At 40.6% G+C, this 21,961-nt stretch overlaps 1 protein-coding gene across 1 annotated transcript; it reads left to right on the plus strand.

Annotated features, from left to right (window-relative positions):
• Nucleotides 1–4,795: 4,795 nt before the first annotated feature.
• On the plus strand, nucleotides 4,796–7,636 carry LOC131827045 (intraflagellar transport protein 70A). Its single transcript, XM_059166944.1, has one exon. The coding sequence runs from the start codon at nucleotides 5,026–5,028 to the stop codon at nucleotides 7,021–7,023; it is 1,998 nt and encodes a 665-aa protein (XP_059022927.1). The 5' UTR covers nucleotides 4,796–5,025; the 3' UTR covers nucleotides 7,024–7,636.
• The last annotated feature ends 14,325 nt before the right edge of the window (nucleotides 7,637–21,961 follow it).

Below are 21,961 nucleotides of genomic sequence, written 5' to 3' on the forward strand. Positions count from 1 at the left end.
TCCTGCTCACACCGTTTGTGTACTCTCTTTTCCTCAGCTAAAAATCTGGGGTTACATCTTCTCTAATTTAATTCTGAACGCTCTTGCATATTTGGCACATCTCTCAATAGGGCTAAAGATCAGCTGTTTATCTGCGGGGCGTATCTATACCAATGTTGCCCAAGGTATACACTGGTACAGAAATATGTTTATTAAGTAAATGAAGTATTCACTGTATCCAAAAATGTGCTGTTTGAAGCTATCATCTATCTTTGTGTTCACGTCGTGTGTGTGGACATGTGTGTTAGAATCTCCATTTGTTTTCTTTAGATTTAGGTCAAATCATCTTTAGAAGAATTAAGAAAGGAGAGAGAGAGAAAAAGGGTGGGGAGAGAGATTAAAGAAACAGCGTTCTATGGAAATAAGAGACTAGGTTTTGTTAAGTCTCATTTCCATGGGAAAAAACTATTTTTGCCATTTTATTTTGATATACAATAATCTAAAAAGGATCCCCTCCAGATTTGCTTCCTTATTATTATTATTCTACACAAAAGAAGGGAAATACGTCTTCAGCTGAGTTGTCTGGAGTCACTCCCTTTGTGCACATTTGCCGGGCTGATGTTGCACTGTAAGAACACGACCTTGCAGACTGGCATGGCCATTTCCCAAGCAACCAGTTCATGAGTTTGAGACAGTCTGCTTTAAGAGACCTAAATATATCTGTTTTTAATAAAATCCTTAAAGTTTAATGAAGCCTCTGGAATAATCTTTCTCTCTCAAGAAGGGTGATTTAAAGGCTGAAAGAGGCAAGCATGCATCCGAACAGCGACAATTTAAACTCTGACTGTCAATTCAACGCATTGACCTTGTCTGGATCTGTGATGTTTGCCCATATGAGAGGGATACTGAGACTGTCCTGTTCGTGGAGCATTTTAAAGATGACAAAAGGTTCTTCAAATTATTGACGATTTTCTGGAGGGAGAAAAATCTGCAGCCCGAACGCGGGCTCCTGTGTTCGTTACAGATTGCTCGAATTTGCATGGGCAATTACACAAGGGGATCACATCAACGCGGGGCTGCCAGCCACACTGACGCCATACAATTACACAACGGCTCCGGTGCTTAAACTTTAAAATTCTTACACCATTGTGCCTGTTCTATTAGAACAAACTGCAGCAAATGATCCAAAGCCAATTCAAATGACTGGAGAGGAGGCGCCCGGGGAGCGAGGGAAGAGGGGCAGTGTGGCTCCTCCCGGCGCACTGAAGCAATCGCCAGGTCCTGCGAGCGGGCTGCAGTCACCACAGGCTCCTTTTTGCACTTTGCCCATGATTTTCCATGGGGCCAATGAGAAGAGTCACCTAATTCATAGGATGCTGTGAGGATTCATGAGGGAGTCAGGCAAAGCAGGACCTGGTCCTGGTACAGAAGGTACTGCATAAACACGAGGCTTAGAGTAGCTCTTTCTCTGGATGGTTGACTGCTTTCTTTAAAGGTCAGGATCCACAGTTGTGCCTTCTCTACTAGTTCTATTTATAAACCAGAATGCTATTGTGTTCCCCCATAACTTAATTTACATAATAACACTGTAAGCACCCAAATGTAAGCTACTTGATTAAAAACAAAACAAAACACCCAAGGTATATCTAAGAAGGAAATCTAATTAAAATATTAAGAAAGCTGAAACTACCAGCAAAAAGAGAGTTCATAATGAGGTTCAATGGCTTAGTATCTGAGCATAAATGTCCCCAAGTGTTGATCTGGTATACGACCTTTCCAATAGTGTTAAAAGATTAAACGGATGCTCCTAAAAGTCAATTATGTTGCCAATTTGGCACTGATTTATTCTTTTTCCCTGCTTATTGATGAGAGGAAACAAGGTAACAGCTCCTAAAACTGGACACCATGAAGAAAATGGCCTGCAATGAGAGGGATAAAGAAAGAACAACTGGCAAATGGTTTTGCAGAAGGTCTTCCATTGTCAAGGAAGATGTCTGCCCACAGCTGTGGTAGTTGTGATATTCAGAAATGACCACTTTACCTATGGGAAAGGATCACTGCAAGATAAATACAAAATCACACCTTCCAACTGTTTCACAATGCTGACTAGATTACACATATATATAGAACAGGATTTGATCATCTCAGTTTTGCAGGCAGAAACATAAGCATATGAAGAACTAAACATCATGTTTTTAGCTCCTACACATTTTGCCTGAATGGAAATTTTCTACGTGGTGAACATGCATCCTCCCTTATGCAGCAAAAGCCATCAAGTCCAACACCATTTTCTCAACGCCTAGTTTCTTTCAGTAAAGCACTAAATCATTTTACTGCAACCACCAAATGCTTTCTTATCGCTAGGAATGGTACGATACATTTAATTTTTGATACATGCTCTAGTTTTCAAGATTCTGTTGGAAACAAAATGAGCCTTTATGGCATTTTATAATATTCCATCCCATTTATTGCTTTCCAGAATTTCTATCATTAATTAATGGGCCTTCTTTCACTCTCCCCCCACCAAAAAACCTAATCTATTCCCCAACTGCCTATCAGAGACTAAATAAAAGTCAGTCTATCACAGCAGCAGTGATGGTCGTGCCAATTTCACAGTGTGATTTGTGCACTCATTTCATTTTGAAAATGACCCTGCCCTCCATCTGTCTAAACCGAATGTCCTGTGCTTTTTTCAAGCCAGGCCTTGGGAGCAGCAGCACATGAAATAACTGGAAAGACACAGAGCAGCCTCCCTCCTGCCCCCATCAGCTGCCTCACCCACAGACAGGTACCAACACAAAGAGGGGACCCCAACTGATGCCTGAAGGGATCAGGGAAATTTGAGAGACAGCAGATAGTCCTTCTATTTTTCATCCATTTCCAAGAAGCCATTCGAAGATGAATGCTTTACATAATACAAATACAATTCTGAAAGAAAGACTGACAGACTGAAGATAAAAAGATAGTTTCCCATTTCTATGTTCTGTTGTCCTACCTTGATTTAATAGTAACTCACCCAAAGTAACAGTTCACACAAAAGGATTTTAAAATATTGAGCCTGAGTTTCCAAGAGACAAATGTAGTCAGGCAGCTATAAAGGTGAAGATCCTTCTACACCTCAATTATCAGGCAGCACTAATCAGCTTCTACCAACTCACATACCTGCTGAGTTGAAGGCCCTAAAAGGGTGCAACCCAGAGGTTAGGTTGAAAGAAGTCTCTGAGTAGAGTTCTAATAGTTCTCCCTGCCTGTTTTCTTGGGTTATTTTAGGTGTGCAAGAAACCCCACTCAATCCTTTGAAATGTGTGGTTTGTTCCTCTCTTGGTATTCATGCAGTGGTAAGTTCCTTTTCTGATCCATCAGAACTTCACAGCTCTGTCAATTTCTCAGCAAGAAAAAAGACTGAGTAAGTACAAAATTCAGCTGTTTTCTCATATGAACAATCACACACGGGGGGAAGTCTCCTCCTAGATAGACCAGGTGACTAGAAGCTATACCACCCCACCCACTAATTAAGTCCTAACATCTGCTCACAGCTGCCATTCAGATCTGGAAGTTCAAATTTCTACTGCCCACACCAAGTTGGCTGAATAGAGGAAAATAACACTAATCTTCCATTCTACAAACTGGCCACAAACACTGGGTTCATACAAACTCATCTGTATAGGATATACAGAATGAGTTATTTATCAGTTACTATTCCCTACTGAAACTAGATGTTGGATATCATGGTACAGCTGCTAACTACCTACCTGTGTGGTCTTTTTTTTTTTTCCCCCCAAGATTTTATTTATTTATTTGACAGAGAGAGATCACAAGTAGGCAGAGAGACAGGCAGAGAGAGGAGGAAGCAGGCTCCCCGCTGAGCAGAGAGCCGGATGTGGGGCTCAATCCCAGGACCCTGGGATCATGACCTGAGTGGAAAGCAGAGGCTTTAACCCACTGAGCCACCCAGGCGCCCTACCTGTGTGGTCTTAAGCAAATAACTTAAATCTTTCCAGTACACAGATTCTTTATCTGTAATACACAGAATATGGAGTGGTTATTAAGGTCAGAAAAAATGTACATAAACGGCCTAATAATACAAGATGGTTGATGTCGGGTCTCAAATTTACATACAGATAAGGTGCTTGGGCAGCAAAACTATAAAGGAGGAAGATAAAGGACTTGCACTTAAGTCTTTAATCAAACAGCAAACGCACGCTTTTATTTCGACACCGTTTATTTAGGGACTAGACAGACCAACGCAAATGATGGAAGACCAGTGGTGATTTAGGTAGATCAAGGAGGAATGGTTTCTTTTTGTAATGAAAGCCAAAGGACTAGGGCAGGAGATGCAGCCACGTTTAAACGCAGCCATCTGCTCTGTAATAATTGTTTCTCAAAAATAAGGGGATTGGAGACACTTGAATCTAAAAATACCAAACACAAAACCATTTCCTACTGTGAAAACAACAAAGATAAAGACTTTTGAAAGCATGCTCTCGAGGCATTCATAAAAAAGAACCTACTCTAATTACAGGGCAATTCCAAGGAGACAATCCGCCCGCTAATCTACATACAGAACTCGAACCGATACCGTTCGAATGCACTGCACACTAAAAATGGCTTAAAAAGCAAAGGATTTCAGACCATAACCCTTCCTCCCTTAGTGCCAGACAGCCAAGTCATAGAACCCGCAGACAGCGATTTTCTAAACTCTACGGGGAAGAGTACAGAAACCTCGTCTCCCCTTCCTGTGAGTTGGTCCCGCGAGACTACGCACCCAGCATGCAGTGCGGCCACGTTCCGGCCACGTCACGACTAGAGTGGTGCATGCCGGGAAGTGAAGTTTTCATCTCTTGAGCCACCCGGCCGCTTTTGTTCAGTTTTGTGAAAACTGAACAAGTCTTCGAGGACAGGTTTAATAATGGAAAAACTTACTTCATTTATTACTTTTTATTCCTAGTGGGTTTATTCCGTTACAAAGTAATCTCAACAAGCAGCCTTCCGTTTCCGGCGGGCTCGTTGCCGTGGAAACCAGCACGCACCACCGCGGCGGCGGTTATGGCCGGGCTCAGCGGCGCGCACATCCCGGATGGGGAGTTCACCGCGGTCGTGTACCGCCTCATCCGCGACTCCCGCTACGCCGAGGCCGTGCAGCTGCTGGGCGGCGAGCTCCAGCGGAGCCCGAGGAGCCGCGCCGGCCTGTCGCTGCTGGGCTACTGCTACTACCGCCTGCAGGAGTTCGCGCTGGCCGCCGAGTGCTATGAGCAGCTGGGCCAGCTGCACCCCGAGCTGGAGCAGTACCGCCTGTACCAGGCCCAGGCACTGTACAAGGCCTGTCTCTACCCAGAGGCCACGCGGGTGGCCTTCCTCCTGCTGGACAACCCCGCCTACCACGGCCGGGTCCTCCGCCTGCAGGCCGCCATCAAGTACAGCGAGGGCGACCTGCCCGGGGCCAAGAGCCTGGTGGAGCAGCTGCTGAGTGGGGAAGGGGGCGACGACAGTGGGGGCGAGAACGAACTGGACGGCCAGGTCAACCTGGGTTGTTTGCTCTACAAGGAGGGACAGTACGAAGCCGCGTGCGCCAAGTTCCTCGCGGCCCTTCAGGCTTCAGGCTACCGGCCTGACCTCTCCTACAACCTGGCTTTGGCCTATTACAGCAGCCGGCACTACGCCTCGGCTCTGAAGCACATTGCCGACATTATTGAACATGGTATCCGCCAGCACCCAGAGTTAGGCGTGGGCATGACCACGGAGGGCATCGACGTGCGAAGTGTTGGCAACACGTTAGTCCTTCACCAGACTGCCCTGGTGGAAGCCTTCAACCTCAAGGCCGCCATCGAGTACCAACTACGAAACTTCGAGGTGGCCCAGGAAACCCTCACGGACATGCCACCTAGGGCAGAAGAAGAGTTAGACCCCGTGACCCTGCACAACCAGGCGCTCATGAACATGGATGCCAGGCCTACCGAGGGGTTTGAAAAGCTGCAGTTTTTGCTCCAGCAGAACCCCTTCCCCCCGGAGACCTTTGGCAACCTGCTGCTGCTCTACTGTAAGTACGAGTATTTTGACCTGGCAGCTGATGTCCTGGCGGAGAATGCCCATTTGACCTACAGGCTGCTCACACCCTATCTCTATGACTTCCTGGACGCCATGATCACTTGCCAGACAGCCCCAGAAGAGGCTTTCATTAAGCTGGACGGGCTGGCAGGGATGCTGACTGAACAGCTCCGGAGACTCACCAAACAAGTACAGGAAGCAAGACACAATAGAGATGATGAAGCTGTCAAAAAGGCAGTGAATGAGTACGATGACACTCTGGAGAAGTACATTCCCGTGTTGATGGCCCAGGCAAAGATCTACTGGAACCTTGAGAATTATGCAATGGTGGAAAAGATCTTCCGCAAGTCTGTGGAACTCTGTAATGACCATGATGTGTGGAAGCTGAACGTGGCTCATGTCCTGTTCATGCAGGAAAACAAATACAAAGAAGCTATCGGTTTCTATGAACCTATCGTCAAGAAGCACTATGACAACATCCTGAATGTCAGTGCTATTGTGCTGGCTAACCTGTGTGTTTCATACATTATGACAAGTCAGAATGAAGAAGCCGAGGAGTTGATGAGGAAGATCGAGAAGGAGGAAGAGCAGCTGTCCTATGATGACCCAGATAAGAAAATCTACCACCTCTGCATTGTGAATTTGGTGATAGGGACGCTCTACTGTGCCAAAGGAAATTACGACTTTGGTATTTCTCGGGTTATCAAAAGCCTGGAACCTTATCATAAGAAACTGGGAACTGATACCTGGTATTATGCTAAAAGATGCTTCCTCTCCTTGTTAGAAAACATGTCAAAACACATGATTGTGCTTCGTGACAGTGTTATTCAAGAATGTGTCCAGTTTCTGGAACACTGTGAACTTTATGGCAGGAACATACCTGCTGTTATTGAACAACCCCTGGAAGAAGAAAGAATGCATAGTGGAAAGAATACAGTCACATATGAATCCAGACAGTTAAAAGCTTTGATTTATGAGATTATAGGGTGGAATATGTAGTAATGTCTGATAATGTCATTTATCAAAATGGCTCTTTTACTTACATTTGGTCCTCTATTTTGTTTGTATCCATACTTTGACATCTTTACATTTGTTACATATTGAGCCTTGTACAGTTTATAATTGAAATAGTTTAGATGTAACTCTTGAGAAACCTCACAAAAAGATATATAATAAAAGAACTTGTACCCTAGAAGGATTAATGAAAAAGTTCAAAAGTGAAAGAGGAAGTTGTGTCAATATTCTTAATGCCCATGTTCTCATTTGTATTTCATTCTTTGCTTTATCCTGAAGAAACCCTCCATCATAAGATTACATCTTGCAGAGAGCAGGCATTATCAACTATATGGGAATGACTAATAATTATTGATTGCAAAAATTTCATGTTCTACAACAATTTACCCTTATAATTACATTAATTTGTAATGCAGACATTTTGGAAAGATTATAGCATTTGTGCTGAGTGTTGCAGTATGGTTTTAATGCTTGAGCAAAAATTCCTTGTGTTCTAGATATTGTTGCTGTTTTTAGTTTGCAAGATTCATGGGAAATTTTGTGCCATAACAAAATTAGGATGCTATGGTGTGGATACAATAAACTGTTGACAAATTTCCATGGTTTTCTTTTGCTCCATTTGAATATGTGAAGGTAAACATGATCCTTCTATTTATGGATTTGATCTTTTAACAATGATTAACAGTAGGTAGGTTTAGAACTGTACTTAAATTTAGGACACATTCATGCTGGAGTTTGTTTCCATGTTGTAGCCTCTTAAAAAAAAAAAAAAATTCTACACTATTTCCATGACCCCAACATATTCTCCTACTCACACTACAGATGGAGTGATATGTCAGTGAATTCTGAAACTAGTAGATAAATAATGCCTGTTTCATATACAAAACCCTATCAATAGTATTTTAAGCTTCTCACTGTGACCCTATTTATTCTGTTCAGGCATTTAGTTTTGTATAAGCTGCTAGAGCTTCATTATTTGTTTCCCCCACCGCTTACCTATTCTCTCCTTCTAAATGTAAATTCCCCATTCTACCTGGCTTAGAAAAAAAAAAAAGTATTAGTTTGAACCATATGGAAGTTCTGATTTAGAAAGTTTTCAACCTATAATAACAGCAATTTCGTTGGTTGGACCATTCACCGCTCCATGAATGATAGGGATCCTGCTCCTGCTAATAATGCAGTATTTCCCCCTTCGAAGAGGAACAAACTAGCTACACAGGTATCTAGATGCATTATGCTCTGAATAATTCCTCGATAGCATGACATCTTTGGGTGTTGAAATGCTGTCAGACAGTTTGGCTGATTAGGAATACTAAAATACGGTATCTATGTCTCTTTTAGTCTGTACCATTTATGTAGTTGATAGTGATGGTCCCATATTTGGAAGAAAATCTGAAGGAATCTTTGAGTTTATATGCCGTATATTGGAGAATACTTCCCATTTGATTAGGAAATACAGGAAACACTAGTGTACTTAGTAGCGTGACTCCTTTCCTATCCCAGCCAGTTCCTTCTACTGGAATTAACTACCAACGTACAGAAATATTTGCTGTGTTCGGCTTCCGGCGGGCTCGTTGCCGTGGTAACCAGCACGCACCACCGCAGCGGCGGTGATGGCCGGACTCAGCGGCGCGCACATCCCCGATGGGGAGTTCACCGCGGCCGTGTACCGCCTCATCCGCGACTCCGGCTACACCGAGGCCGTGCAGCTGCTGGGCGGCGAGGATGGAATATGTAGTAATGACTGATAATGGCATTTATTTTTAAAATGGCCCTGTTATTTTTATTTGGTCCTCTACCTGTATTTATCTTTGGCAACGTCTTCACATGTTACATATCGAGCTTTGTACACTTAAATTATAACAACAAATATTCTGCTTGAGGAATCTTTCTATTTATTTGAGTAAGGATCCCTCAGTATGAGCTAGCTCACTTTGGTATTCTCTGTGCCAGAAGTCACCAGGTTTGCCATCAAGCAACAATTGCTAGAGCGATGTTTTTGCGTAACCAAATTAACTCCACAGTTTATATCCTAATTTTAGGCTGTAGAAAAGGATGAGACTTGAGTCCAAGAACTGTTAGAGTGGGTTTGTTTGCATTCTTCTGGTGACCGCTATGTAAATGATTGCTAGACCATGGCTGGACATTTCTTCCATCAGCAATCAAGACCCTTCTGTTGTGCCATCCTGGGATACACTTTGTGATCCAATAAGACCAATTCTGACCTTAACTACATACCTCCACTCCATTTTTTTTTAGTCCTGTGTACTTTGGGTCTCAACTGAATTAAGTTTGGACCTGGGCCTAAGCTCTTGTAGACTAAAAGTACTAAATGAATGAGAATTCTTTTTTGGATTCTTTTCAGGTTTATGAGGTTTGGTCTGTGGTTTAATGTTCCTTCCATAATTTGATTGATTGGTTGATCTTAAATTTATACAATACTTCCCCTAGTTTTCCATTTTTTTATTTTCCAGGATTGATTGTGCCTCCTTGTGAACAGTGACAAATAATCAAATGTAAAAGCTTTCTAATGTGTTCAGCATAGGGAAAAGTTAAGCACTGGACTGACAATGAAAAGACTAAGATGAGCTCCAGACCGCCCACAGTCAAGTTTTTACCTTCAGAAATTCATTTACCCCTTGAGGTGCCACATCATTTGAACTACTAGATGCTTTTTACAATTACTTCTAGATGTAACGTCTGATTCCACACAACCATACAGAAGAAAGCTGACTGCCTTTGTGACCTGTCTATTTAAACAAGTCAGTCAGGAAACAATATATATAATTACATTTCAAATGAATATTTCCTGGTATTTGGCCTTACGGTAGAAGTCTGTTGTCACTTTTTGTGACTGATTACTACTAAGAAATACAGATTTTTGCCTTTTTCTACTTGGAGCTTTTTCTTATGACTCTATGAAGGTATAAAAGGCCAGTCCTTGTTCTCAGTTCTGGGTTGTGCATAAATTAAGAATTTTGTAAATATTTAAAAATTATTTCACTCACCCTTTTAGTTTTATCCACTCATTTATCTATTTGGCGGGGAAGATTTGCTTTTAATTCTTCCAAAAAAAAATGTTATACCACAAGTGATACGTAAATGACATATACTCCAGGATTTCTATTAACAGGATATTATAATATGCATTTTTAAGTCAATTATTCTTAAAATAATTAGAGCTCCTCCTATCCAAGGTGAAGGCCTCCAGCTGCCAATCTGCCAGAAGTCTGGAAACAGAGGAACAGGTGAGGTGAAGATGAAGCAGAGATGTAGCTAGGTGATTTACTTCAAGACCCACCTTGGATCCCCTTTGTGTCCAAATCTCAGTAGTTAATCAAATGTCTGCTGCCATTAACAGAACAGAAGTAATGGATAACAGAGTGGAAGTAACGGATGCCAGAACTACTCCCGTAACTAACTCACCAAATCGAATCATCAGTTCTTGCACCCTTGTTTTATTTAATACAAGGAGGAGAGGTCATGCAGACTTTCCAAAAGGACAAAGCCACAATGAGCAGAAAGACAATCTCCAGTTTATAAAGCTTTCTCAAGCGTTTTCTTTTTCTGCCTTCAAAGGGTCTATTTAAGAGATAGAAGTGTTTACTGCTACAGAATGTATCACAAGATAAAAAATGAAAAATCTATCTGCCTTACTGCCCTCCTTTTCTTTCTCTTTTTATCTTTTATGTTCTCCATTTTGTCAATTATAGGGACATTTCTCTGACAGCTGGCAGTTGAAACCACAAGCAGGTATAAAAGATGCATACCAACCTTTTAGCAATAAGTGTCAGGTAAGTAGCACTGTGATTATCACAGTGATTGTAGAAACCATTTAACCATGCATTGTTGCAAATTGAGATAACACTTACCAATAAAAAGTGACTCTCAAATTGGTAAAGCCAGAGAAGATTTTAAGAGGACTTAACCCAAAGCACTGCATCTATATAATTTGCAGAATGCAGTGAGCTTTATTTGTATATTTATATATTTGTATATAATCTTTATCTTTTTCTCTTTGACCTCAATAGAAAAACAGTGAATGAAATTTTAAAGAGTACAGTATTTTTTAATGTTCTGTGATACTAGGAATTAAATATACTTTTAGCTCTAGAGAAACCTTACTTTTCTGTAGCCATAATCATTTTATATTGAAAAATAGAGCCAGGCATTAGCCAGAGGTAATTAATTCATTAGTCATAGGTATAGTGTGGTCTTGTTTTAATAGTTCTCTTGGGGAGATGGGAGAGTGAGTCTTTACAAGGTGATTGCTTTACACTTGAGTCCACAAGAAACCAGGGTTCTTTTGATTGTTTAATAAAATCAGTGCCCTTGGATTTGGGCCAAGTTTGACCTATCACATATTGAAATCCTGTCTACAACATTATAATGTGTCTATATTAGAAAAGGAATTGCCCTCACAGGAAAAAATGTTCAGAAAATAGAGAGTTCTGTATACATTTCTAGAGTGAAAGATAAGCGTTTGCTAGTTTAAAAAGGATCTGTTGATAACTTGATTATAAATATTATCAGGTGGACATGTAAACTGAGTCCAAGTCCTTATTTGAAAGTGAAATTTGCGCATTTGTGAAATTAAACACATCATTATCAAGGACTGGATCTCTCAGTTCAAAATAACAAATGGCTGAAACTATTGTGCAAACAAGACCTTAATAAGGTGCATGAAAAAGCATTTATTATGTTTCCAGTTATTTTAGTACAGAAGCAAATGCTTGAGATAAAAGACATATTACTAAAGGTTTTACCAGTACTCATGGCAACGGCTGTAAAAGCTAGTCCACAAAGTGTCCACAGAGTCTTGAAGAGCTTATCAAGATCCACCACGGTCCTACTGGCTGGTTAGTGTTTCTGTCTCTGCTGCATAAGGTCAGAGGCTATTCTGTGAAAACTCAACATCTTGGTCTGAGTTACTCCAAATTTGACAAAGCCATGCCCTGGAGTTTATGCACTTTGGATATGAAAAGAAGAATATACAGTCTGGGGAATAAAAGGCTTAGTCCATTCGTGAGCCAGGAAATACTATATTTAGAGCAAGAGATGATCGCACCCTAACACTGTAAAGCAAAAGCTAGCTTCAGGAATTGAATCATAACAGTTTTCTAAAAAATATCCTATTACAAAGGCAATGTCACATACCCACATTTCGTGTGTCTACTAGAAAGGTAAAACTTTTTCTATAGTTAATACAGGATTTTTGTGTACTGGTCTTTTATTCTAACACTGACTCATTACATTTAAAGTGTTTTGGCAATGTGCCAAAGAACAAAGGTGAGCTACGCATGATTAGACCAGGATGTTGCAAGTAGTTACTAGTCCTTTTCAGAAACTAAGGAGACTAGTTTTCTGACAGGGGATGGAAGATCGATAATGAAGTGGTTGGCAAAACTGTAAAATTATTCTAGAAATAATCATGAGGAATCTAAAATGGAGAATCATAAATGGATTCTTCTGTGACATTTGTAGATCTGACTTAATAGATTTTTTAAATTACAGATTGAGTTTATGATAAAAATGTGGAATGCATCCACAACAGGGAGCCCAGGGCTTGGACTAGCACATCTCTTAAATCCTAAGATGGAGGCTCACAGAGAATACTATGATTTGCCCAAATCACAGAATCAAACAGTGGCAAAGCCAGGATCGGAATCTAGGGCTACTGACTCCGATCCAGTGGTCTTTCTACTCTACCACCATTTTAGGGTTTGGTTTGGTTTGGTTTGGTTTCCAAATTATTCTGACACACTATCAATACTAAGTATTTCTTTTTCCAGAGCTATGACTTTTTTTTTTTTTTTTTTTTTTTTTTTTTTTTTTTTTGTACACTACTTCTGTTGCTGCTGATTGTTTCATTGGTGGTATAATAAGCTTTTCCTAAAGTACACTCAGCAAACACATTCCCGCGCCGGCCTAAATTATATTCTAGTTTCCAAGTGTGCCAGAGGGGACTCGAGCGGGCACCGTGTGTTGTTTGTAGCAGGCACAAATTTAGCTGTGGCACAATCTGGGTTGGGCACAAAGATTATTGACCCACCTGCTGCTTATCGGGTCGTAAAAAAAAAAAAATCACTTTATGATCCTTCTTCAAGTTAGTGATTTTCTTCTCTCCATTGCAGTCTCTAGCCACCCACCACAGTAAAAACAGCTGTCAGAGGCTTCTCTGCACCTCAAGTGCAAAGGGCTACTACATATGAGGCACTTATTCAGAAAGCACAGTAGAGGGCCAGCTGCTTCCACAGGTATTTACAGAGTGTTACCAGAGACTTCTGAGGCTCCATAAAGCTTTACCTTTGCTCGAAAGTCCCATTTGAACCAAGACCTTAAGGGCTTACTTACACTTTCTCACAAGATTGCTTACTCGGATTAGCTTGGGTTTGGGGGAGGAAAAATTAAAACAAGCTAAGAACAAGAGAACAGATTATGTCCCTGTTTTCTACCTCCTTTTCCCCCTTTGAACTAATATCCCTCCGTCCTCACTCTATATTAAAACCAGCCAGTAAACTTTCCAAAATTCAGATGCGTAGGCCTTAACTTCTGAAGATTTGGCTTCAACTCATGCGGATGGCAGTAGAAGGGAGGAATCAGTCTTTAAACAAAGTCCCCCCCAGATGGTTCTAATGTGTAGCCAAGGTGGAGAACCACTGTTCTCTATGAACAACGGTAACAGTGGGCACGTGAATGCTGTGTGCTGGCCACCATGGGGGTGACCTGGGGCAGGGCACAGTCTATATGAGAATAAAATGGCCTGGACATCCAGCCCAAAAAAATGGTAAAAAACAGATAATTGGGAAAAGGGCATCTGAATTTTTTTAAGGCATTCAGTCTGAGGTATTTGTATATAGCTTTTAGACTAGTGAAACCTTTTTTGTTTTTACTTTTCTTTTATTCCAATGTAAGTAATAGAGTGTTACATTAGTTTCAGGTGTATGATATGGTGGTTCGACAATTCCATACATTACTCAATGCTCATCACAGCAAATGGACACTTACTCCCCCCTTCATCTATTCACCCATCCCCCATCCTCCTTCCCTCTGGCAACCATCCATTTGTTCTCTGTATTTAAGAGTCTGGGTTTGTTTCTTTTCATTTCTTTTTTTTTTTTTAAAGCCTCTTTTTTTTTTCTTTGTTCATTTGTTTTGTTTCTTAAATTCCACATATGAGTGAAATTATATAATATTTATCTTTCTCTGATTTATTTCACTTAGCATTATACTCTCTAGATCCATCCACGTTATAGTGAAATCTTTTTTTTTTTTTTTAAGATTTATTTATTACTTGAATGAGCTCATGAGGCAGGAATGGGGCAGAAGGAGAGGGAGAGTGAAACTTCAACAGATTCCACCCTTAGCCTGGAACCTGACTGGGGCTTGATCTCATGACACTGAGATCAGGACCTGAGCTGAAACCAAGAGTCAGAAGCCTAACTTACTGCATCACCCAAGCACCCTGAAATTTTTTTTTTTAACTTAGTATCATGCATTCAAGAATTCTTAAGAAATCTTTGGCTTTCCTAGAAGGAATGTGGAAAATACTGAAGTTATCTAGAAGCTATTTGACAGTGGAAATTTAAAAGATGGTTTTCAGAATTTAAGAGTATTTCATGCTTTTTTTCTTCAAAGACTCAGAAGTATCACTTACTGTTATCACTTCTTAATTTATTACAATTTGCTAAAGTCAAAAGTCACTCTATATAGGTATTATCATAACCATGCTCATAAATGGTTTTGATTGGCTTTGGATGCATCCAAATTTGTCTTCCTAATATGGACCACATTCATCTGGTCTCCTTATAAACGTAGATTCCTCCAAATCTGACTCTAATCCCATGTGTGCATTTATATATGCACATACATCTTTTAGAATTTACATTGAAAATACAATAATATTTAGTGGCTATGGCAATTCATTTGTTTATTTATTTATTTTTAAAGATTCCATTTATTTATTTGACAGAGAGAGATCATGAGTAGGCAGAGAGGCAGGCAGAGAGAGAGGAGGAAGGAGGCTCCCCGCTGAGCAGAGAGCCCGATGTGGGACTCGATTCCAGGACCCTGAGATCATGACCTGAGCCGAAGGCAGAGGCTTAATGCACTGAGCCACCCAGGCGCCCCTATGGCAATTTATAATCCAATATCCATTTTCTACCTCTACTCCGTCCCCACCCTCCAGATATTTGGTCTAAATTTATGGTTCTCAAATGCTTTGCCGCAGAATCACCTGGGGAGATTTTAGAACTCTTCATTCTCCAGGCTGCATCCCAGGAACTCAGGAGGTGGGACCCCAGTATCAGTATTTTTCTCAACTTTCAAAATGCCAAGGTTGAAAATCACTGGTCTAAATCTATTTTTATAATCCTCCTTTTGCATGATTAATTTCAGGATAAAGATGTGGTCCAATCCCTACTAAAGCATGAGAAGTCTCTTGAAGGGCTGTTGAGAAAGCATTTCTTTAAAAAAAAAAAAAAAAAAAAAAGATAAAAAAGTATTCTCCTCCTCTGGGCGTCGTTGATCTGAATCCACAGCCACCATCCTATAACCATAACAGAAACTAACCTAAGTTTGAAGTGGGCGGGGGGAGGGGGGTAGAGAACTGGAGTCATTGATTATATCTTTGAGCCACTATATTACCTTCCTTAGAACCTGACCTACCTCTGAGTCTCCTATAGAATGGATAAAATAAATTATCTTATTGTTTAAACTTGCCTGAGCCAGATTTTTTTGTTACTTGTACCTAAAAGCACCCCACCTACATTCACCATACTTAGGTCACACAATTTTGAGTGTTATCCAGGAGGTGATGGATTTTTATGCATGGTGCCAACTCTATAGTCACCCAGTCTTCCTTGAGACCCAGCATCAATCCTTGGATACCATGGGAAGATTCATGACAGATGGTAAGGCATGAGGGAGAGGACAGGCGAAGAAAGACAATAAAAAACTTGCCTTTGATGGAAAGATGAAATTCTGACTACTATAATTACATGACTTAAACATGAAGTATATTTACCTCAGTATTTCTAAAAGCATGGTAAATATACGCAGTAATTAAATGAGAACAGGACAAAGTTAGTGGACCTTTGTAAAGACATTGCCTAAAAACTTGCCTTCATTTGTATTAAATGTTCATGCAGTCTTTTGAAAATTGTAGCAGCTACTCATGAGATTGATAATGCTATTCTTGGGAGAGCATTCACTTAGGTAGAAGTAAATGCAGATTCAAATTGCTCTACTCAGAAAAGCTGCCCTAAGTCCAAGGCTTGCTCTCTGTTTCTTGGCAGAACTACAAGATAAACACCAGTGCATACCATGACTCATATTTTAGAATTTCCTCCACATTCTTATAAGGTTGATTCAGTGAAAGCTCAATAATAATAGAATAAAAATGAAAATGAAAACAATGGCAGCATTTGTTCACATATAGTAAACCTAAGTGTTAAAGTGAGGTAACCTAATCTTTTTACCAGTGAGAAATGCTAATCCACGTTTTCCAGCCTTGGTCCTTTCCAGTCATAAACCTGGTTATAGGAAAAGCTTCATAAAAAATAAATACTTTAGTTTTTGATAATCCCCACAGCACAGCATTCCTCGTACCAGGCCCAACTTATTCTGAGTTGTTGGCTTACATCAGTTCTCTAGCAGAAAGATGAAGAAAATTCAAATTCAAACCGGATGGTCCTTATAACATGGGGGGATTGGGGCAGTTGATTTACTCATATAATCTCTTTAAACATCTACCAGGAGAGGTTCTCAGACAGAATTTATTGCCTTCTCCGGCCATCTTTGGACCTACAAAAAGCAAAGCAAAATCCTTCAATGAAACCTGAAACTCTAGTCACTGGTTTTCTGGCTGATGTCATTTCAAAGGCATGGTGCAGCCCTGTGATAGCTACAGCAGAAATCTGCCTCTCTATGGGGTTTCCATCTGTTTGCCATCAGAAAGGACCTTTTTGGGGAGCCACAGTAAATGCAGAGTACCCATTCCTCCCTGTGGGTTCTGGAGTCTTGAATTAATGTTTTCAGGATTAACTGTTATTAAGATTGAATAATGCTGAAATTTTCCCAGAATAAGAAGGTATATAGAATTACATTGCTGTAACTTTAGTTGTCATTTACGTGGGTTCTCATAAGCTATTTTGTATAAATTTTCCATATGATTCTGAAACTACTTTGCAAATGTAACCAAAATGAAAATTCGGTCACTGAAATTCTTTCCTTTGGAAGAAGAGTGTTCTATATAATTTTCTGTAGTGAACTTCTTATAAAATGGCTGGCATTCAAAGCAACTCTTTCTGAACTCTTTAGGCCTAAAGTTTTAAAAAGTATAAATTTTGTGTCAAAAGGTTATTTATTTACTTTTCATTAAAGTGAACAGAAATGATATACTAAGTTAAAGCAAAGAAAATAAATTATAATGACAAGAGTTTTCAAAACTGAGATCTTCCATGGATAGGCTTCAACACAAATAATCTACTGTGACTAACTGGGCTTCACAATTGTACCAAGCTAAAACCAGCTGAGGACTGAGTGTGTTCAACCAGCAACAAATGCATAATGGTCGCCTTTATTGCTAAAGAAACAAAGCTTGAATTAATAACACAGGAATGTTTAATAAGGGAAAAGATTTCATGAAGATCAGCCTTTTTCTCAACCCCATCCTCCCCTATAGGTATTCCAGCTTTCACAGTGCCTGGACAAAAACAGACTCCCCATTATATTCCTCAAGGAATAATTTATTAAATGTGTTTTTATGGATTGGGCTTTCTGTGTTTATGTGCCATTTCCTCAGAGAAGGCTGACTCTAAGGATGAAATAGAAACAACATCACTTTTCAATATTCCTCAAGTCCCAATTCCTAGAAAAAGACATGAATACAAAGGCCCTTTTATTCCTTCTGTCAATTACCAGTTTGTTTCAATATGGTTTTTCTGGAGTTCAGTATCAAATGAAGCACAGTCTCCAATGGGCGATAGAGAGGGAAAGTTTTCCTCACCTCATGGGGAAAAGGAAGTATGAGTATTGAACCAAAGGACTTTGAGAGAATGGAAAGGGGAATGAAGGAAGATTCATGACAGAAGGTAAGGCATGAGGGAGAGGACAGGCGGAGAAAGACAATGAAAAACTTGCCTTTGATGGAAAGATGAAATTCTGACTACTATATCTACATGACTTAAACATGAAGTATATTTACCTCCGTATTTCTTAAAGCATGATAAACACATGTGATAATTAAATAAGAAGAATTTAGCACAGAGAACATTTTTTAATAGCATATATTTATTTTGTTTATATACACACACACACACACACACACACACACACACACACAAAACACATCAAACCTGAAAATTCATGAATTCTAGTGCATGAGATGAGGCTAAAATAAAAAAAAGGGGAGGGGGGCTTGACTGAAAGAAAAATATGAAATAATAAGACACAGTAAGTACTTAGGTGTAGCAAGAAGCACATCAGTGGTATCTGAAGAGTTTAAGAAATCTTAGTTTAGACAAATGGAGCACAGAACTCCATGGGAGAGTGTGGAAGAACTCTACTCTTCACCGAGCAAAGATGGGATTTTTACCTATAATTGATTCAGTAAGTATTTGTGAAGGGCTTCTATTTTCCGAACGCTAACTTCACTCTTAAATAGAGAGATTTTCGCCAGCTACTGTGAAAATTTCCTCAGTTGAATGTTGCCTAACAAGGGGCGCCTGGGTGGCTCAGTGGGTTAAAGCCTCTGCCTTCGGCTCAGGTCATGATCCCAACATCCTGGAATCGAGCCCCGAATCGGGCTCTCTGCTCAGCGTGGAAGCCTGCTTTTCCCCCTTCTCTCTGTCTGCCTCTCTGGCTACTTGAGATCTCTACCAAATAAATAAATAAAATATTTAAAGAAAAAAAAAAAAAAAAGAATGTTGGCTAACAAATTTTTGACCAAAAAAGTTTAAACGTTCTAGATCTCTAAAAGCTGACATTTAGGTATTTACATTTCCTTCCAATTCTAATCTGTTCTGATCCTATGACTTTTTTTCCCCCATTTCCCACAAACCTAGCAAGTTCCAACTTTTTGGTGGGGGATGAATCCCACCAGTAGAGGGGGCCTCGCTCTGCGTTAACAGTGCTTTGAAAGGCCGAAGGGAGGTTACTCCACTCAAAGAGGATCGCCCCTCCATTTGTTTGCCTAAGACCTTGTGGCTTTTCTCTGAATTAGTAATTTTAAAAGGAGACCGCCAGCTTGTGGAGAAGTCTGGGATGTGCTGGCACACTTCAATCTCAGATCCAGTCTTGAGTTTTCATACAGATCTGGTGAGCTGCTGTACAACACATCTAGCTAAAACAGTGAATGTTCTAATTGTTACCACATTTTTCATATGTTTGTAGTAGTAGTTCCAGGCTGACTAGGCAGGGGTCCAGTTCTGTTCATTTTGAGTTGAATTCAAAGTTCTGAGTTGGAAGAATTTTTAAGAGCATCTGTTCCAACTCCCTCATATCACAAATGAAGGACAGACACACTCAAAGCACTTATTTCCCATAGAAAGATACCAGTGTGGAAACAGAACTATTCAGGGTATATAAAAAAGAAACAAAGCAAAGCAGTCATTTGCAGCCTGCTTAGTCCCGACTGCCCCAGGAGCTGTGTGGCAGCTCATTTAACCTTTGGGTCTCAGTTTCCTTTTCTGTAAAATAAAGGCACAGAACCAGGGAACAACAGCCAGGATCACTTCAGCTCTATTTTATTAGGCTCTCTGCTTTTAAATGATTATTGCTTTGGTTTCCATTAGCAGGCAATTCTAAGGCTTCTTGTTTGCTTTATTGTTCATTCATCTTCATTAAGTTTATAAATGTGGTTTACCTTTATGAGTATAAAAGGAATTAAAACGCAACTGCAGAACAAAAAGTTAAAACTCCACTGTGAACACAACAATCAAAAATATAATCCAGACAATAAGAGGATGTAGAAAAGTGAAAACAAGCTGGAGTATCAAGGCTGTAGAACTATGAATGATTTGTCTTTTAAAAATATTTATTTACCACCATCGGGTAATAAACCTAATTCAAGAGGATGAAAAAGTCCATCTAAAAGGCAAAGTTGAGGTTAACAAATATCAGGTACAGCCAGCTAGAGATTTTAGAAGGTGGAATGAAAGCAATCAGCAGGCCCTCAAGCCCTCACTCCCAGGTCCCCCACTCCTGGTGTACTTCAGCCTTGCAATAAAGCTTCCCATTTTTCAGGATATTAAATTTGAGTTCAGGGAAAGCCAGACATCATGTAATCACAGTTTGGAATTACAGTGTAGATCTAATAAAAGCCCACAGAACTTGCCCAAAAAAAAGAATTTTTTTTTCCCCAGAATCTTTTAAAGAGCTATGTGTTTGCTAGGAAGAAGGGAGGTGGGAAAGAAATCATGTGTAAGGGGAAACTTTTCACAGAACCAAGGCAGCTCCAGACCAGGCACAGATCCTGGGAGATAACCTGAAATAGGGACCCCCGCCCCCACCCGCGCTCCTTTCTCTGAAAGAAAGGAAGAGGAACAGGAAAACTAGTCTCCACCACAGACTGAAGACACCCTTGTTCAGACTGGACCCTAGGGAGGTCCACCCCACATGTTTCCCCCTTTGGCGTCACTGCTCTGTGGAGAAAGCCAAGTTCTTTCTCTGATTGCTATGTAAAATGAATGCAGGAAAGTTCTGATGATTCACCCGATTAAAGCAATCACATTTGGATTCATGCTCATGGAGACACGGGGCCAAATTCAGGGGTGGTTGTATGGTCACACAAGGCTCTGCACACAGAAGGGTCCCCATGCTAGGTTTAATCCTCTGCTGTCACTGTTTTTTAAAATTCTCAATAATTTATGAACAAAGGACCTACCTGCATTTTCATTTTGCACTTGGGCCTCAAAACTGGCATAGCTGTTTTTGGCTGGGCATTTTTATGAGGCTGTTCATATTACTACATACTTTTCTTCCCTCGCTGCAACATTTCTGACATGCTTAATCATGGCCTCCTGCACTTTGAGAGCCTGTATCTTCCTAAATGTTCCATTTGCAGCCTGTGGGCCTTTTCCACGAGGATTCATCTTCTCACTCTCAAACACTCCAAGTCAGAGCCTGCATCTTGTCAGATACCATCCAGAGTGCCTTTTGTCTCTTCTCCCAAATGTCCAGAGGCTCAATACTCTTTATATGTGGGTGCTCTAGAACCCACAAGAACCAACAAGAAAAGCAGTTGAGTCCTTTTTGCCTGGGGAAAAGATTAGTGTAAACTCCCGCTCCTCTGAGCGTCCAAGTTGTCCTGAAACTGTCCTGGATGTGGCGAACAACAAAGAAGCCCAGTGTGCTACTGAATCTTGCTCAGACTTCTATTGACCCTTAACATGATCTCGGTCTTCTGCAGGTCAGAGTCTGCTTTCAGGCCTAAAGTTGTTCCTTCAAGTGGCTAAAATACAAGGATTTAACGATAACTCTGGATTCCAAAAATCTATGTCAAGAACTGGCAACCTTCCCACCTCACCACATACAGAAGGCCTGAGGAGGATGGGGATGGCCCTGGGGGTAAGATAGCTCCTTTAACATCCCAGCAATCTTCCCCACCCCACCCCCACCCCAACTGAGGGCAGAGCAGAAAGGAAACAAAACACCGTTGTGCACAAAAAAAGGGGAGTTTACTGCCTCTAGGAGAAGGGGGATGAGGGAGAAAGTGGGAGAGAGGAGGAAACACATCTTGAAAATTTAGGAAATACTTCTCAAAATCAATTTACATTGTATCATTCCTGAAAATTAACGTGAGATGGGCAAACCCAACATAAGAGGTGAAGGAATAAGCATTCTTGCCGCTCACCATGGTAGAAATAATGAAAAATGAATCTGACCAGTAGAGTTCAGGCCTACCAACCCTTTTCCAGGCAGT

The sequence above is a fragment of the Mustela lutreola genome, chromosome 3 (genome assembly GCF_030435805.1).
Source record: "Mustela lutreola isolate mMusLut2 chromosome 3, mMusLut2.pri, whole genome shotgun sequence".
Classification (NCBI taxonomy): Eukaryota; Metazoa; Chordata; class Mammalia; order Carnivora; family Mustelidae; genus Mustela; species Mustela lutreola.

What these genes read in the sequence shown, in the direction of transcription:
- LOC131827045 (XM_059166944.1), top strand. Translation starts at nt 5,026, where the DNA reads ATGGCCGGGCTCAGCGGCGCGCACATCCCGGATGGGGAGTTCACCGCG.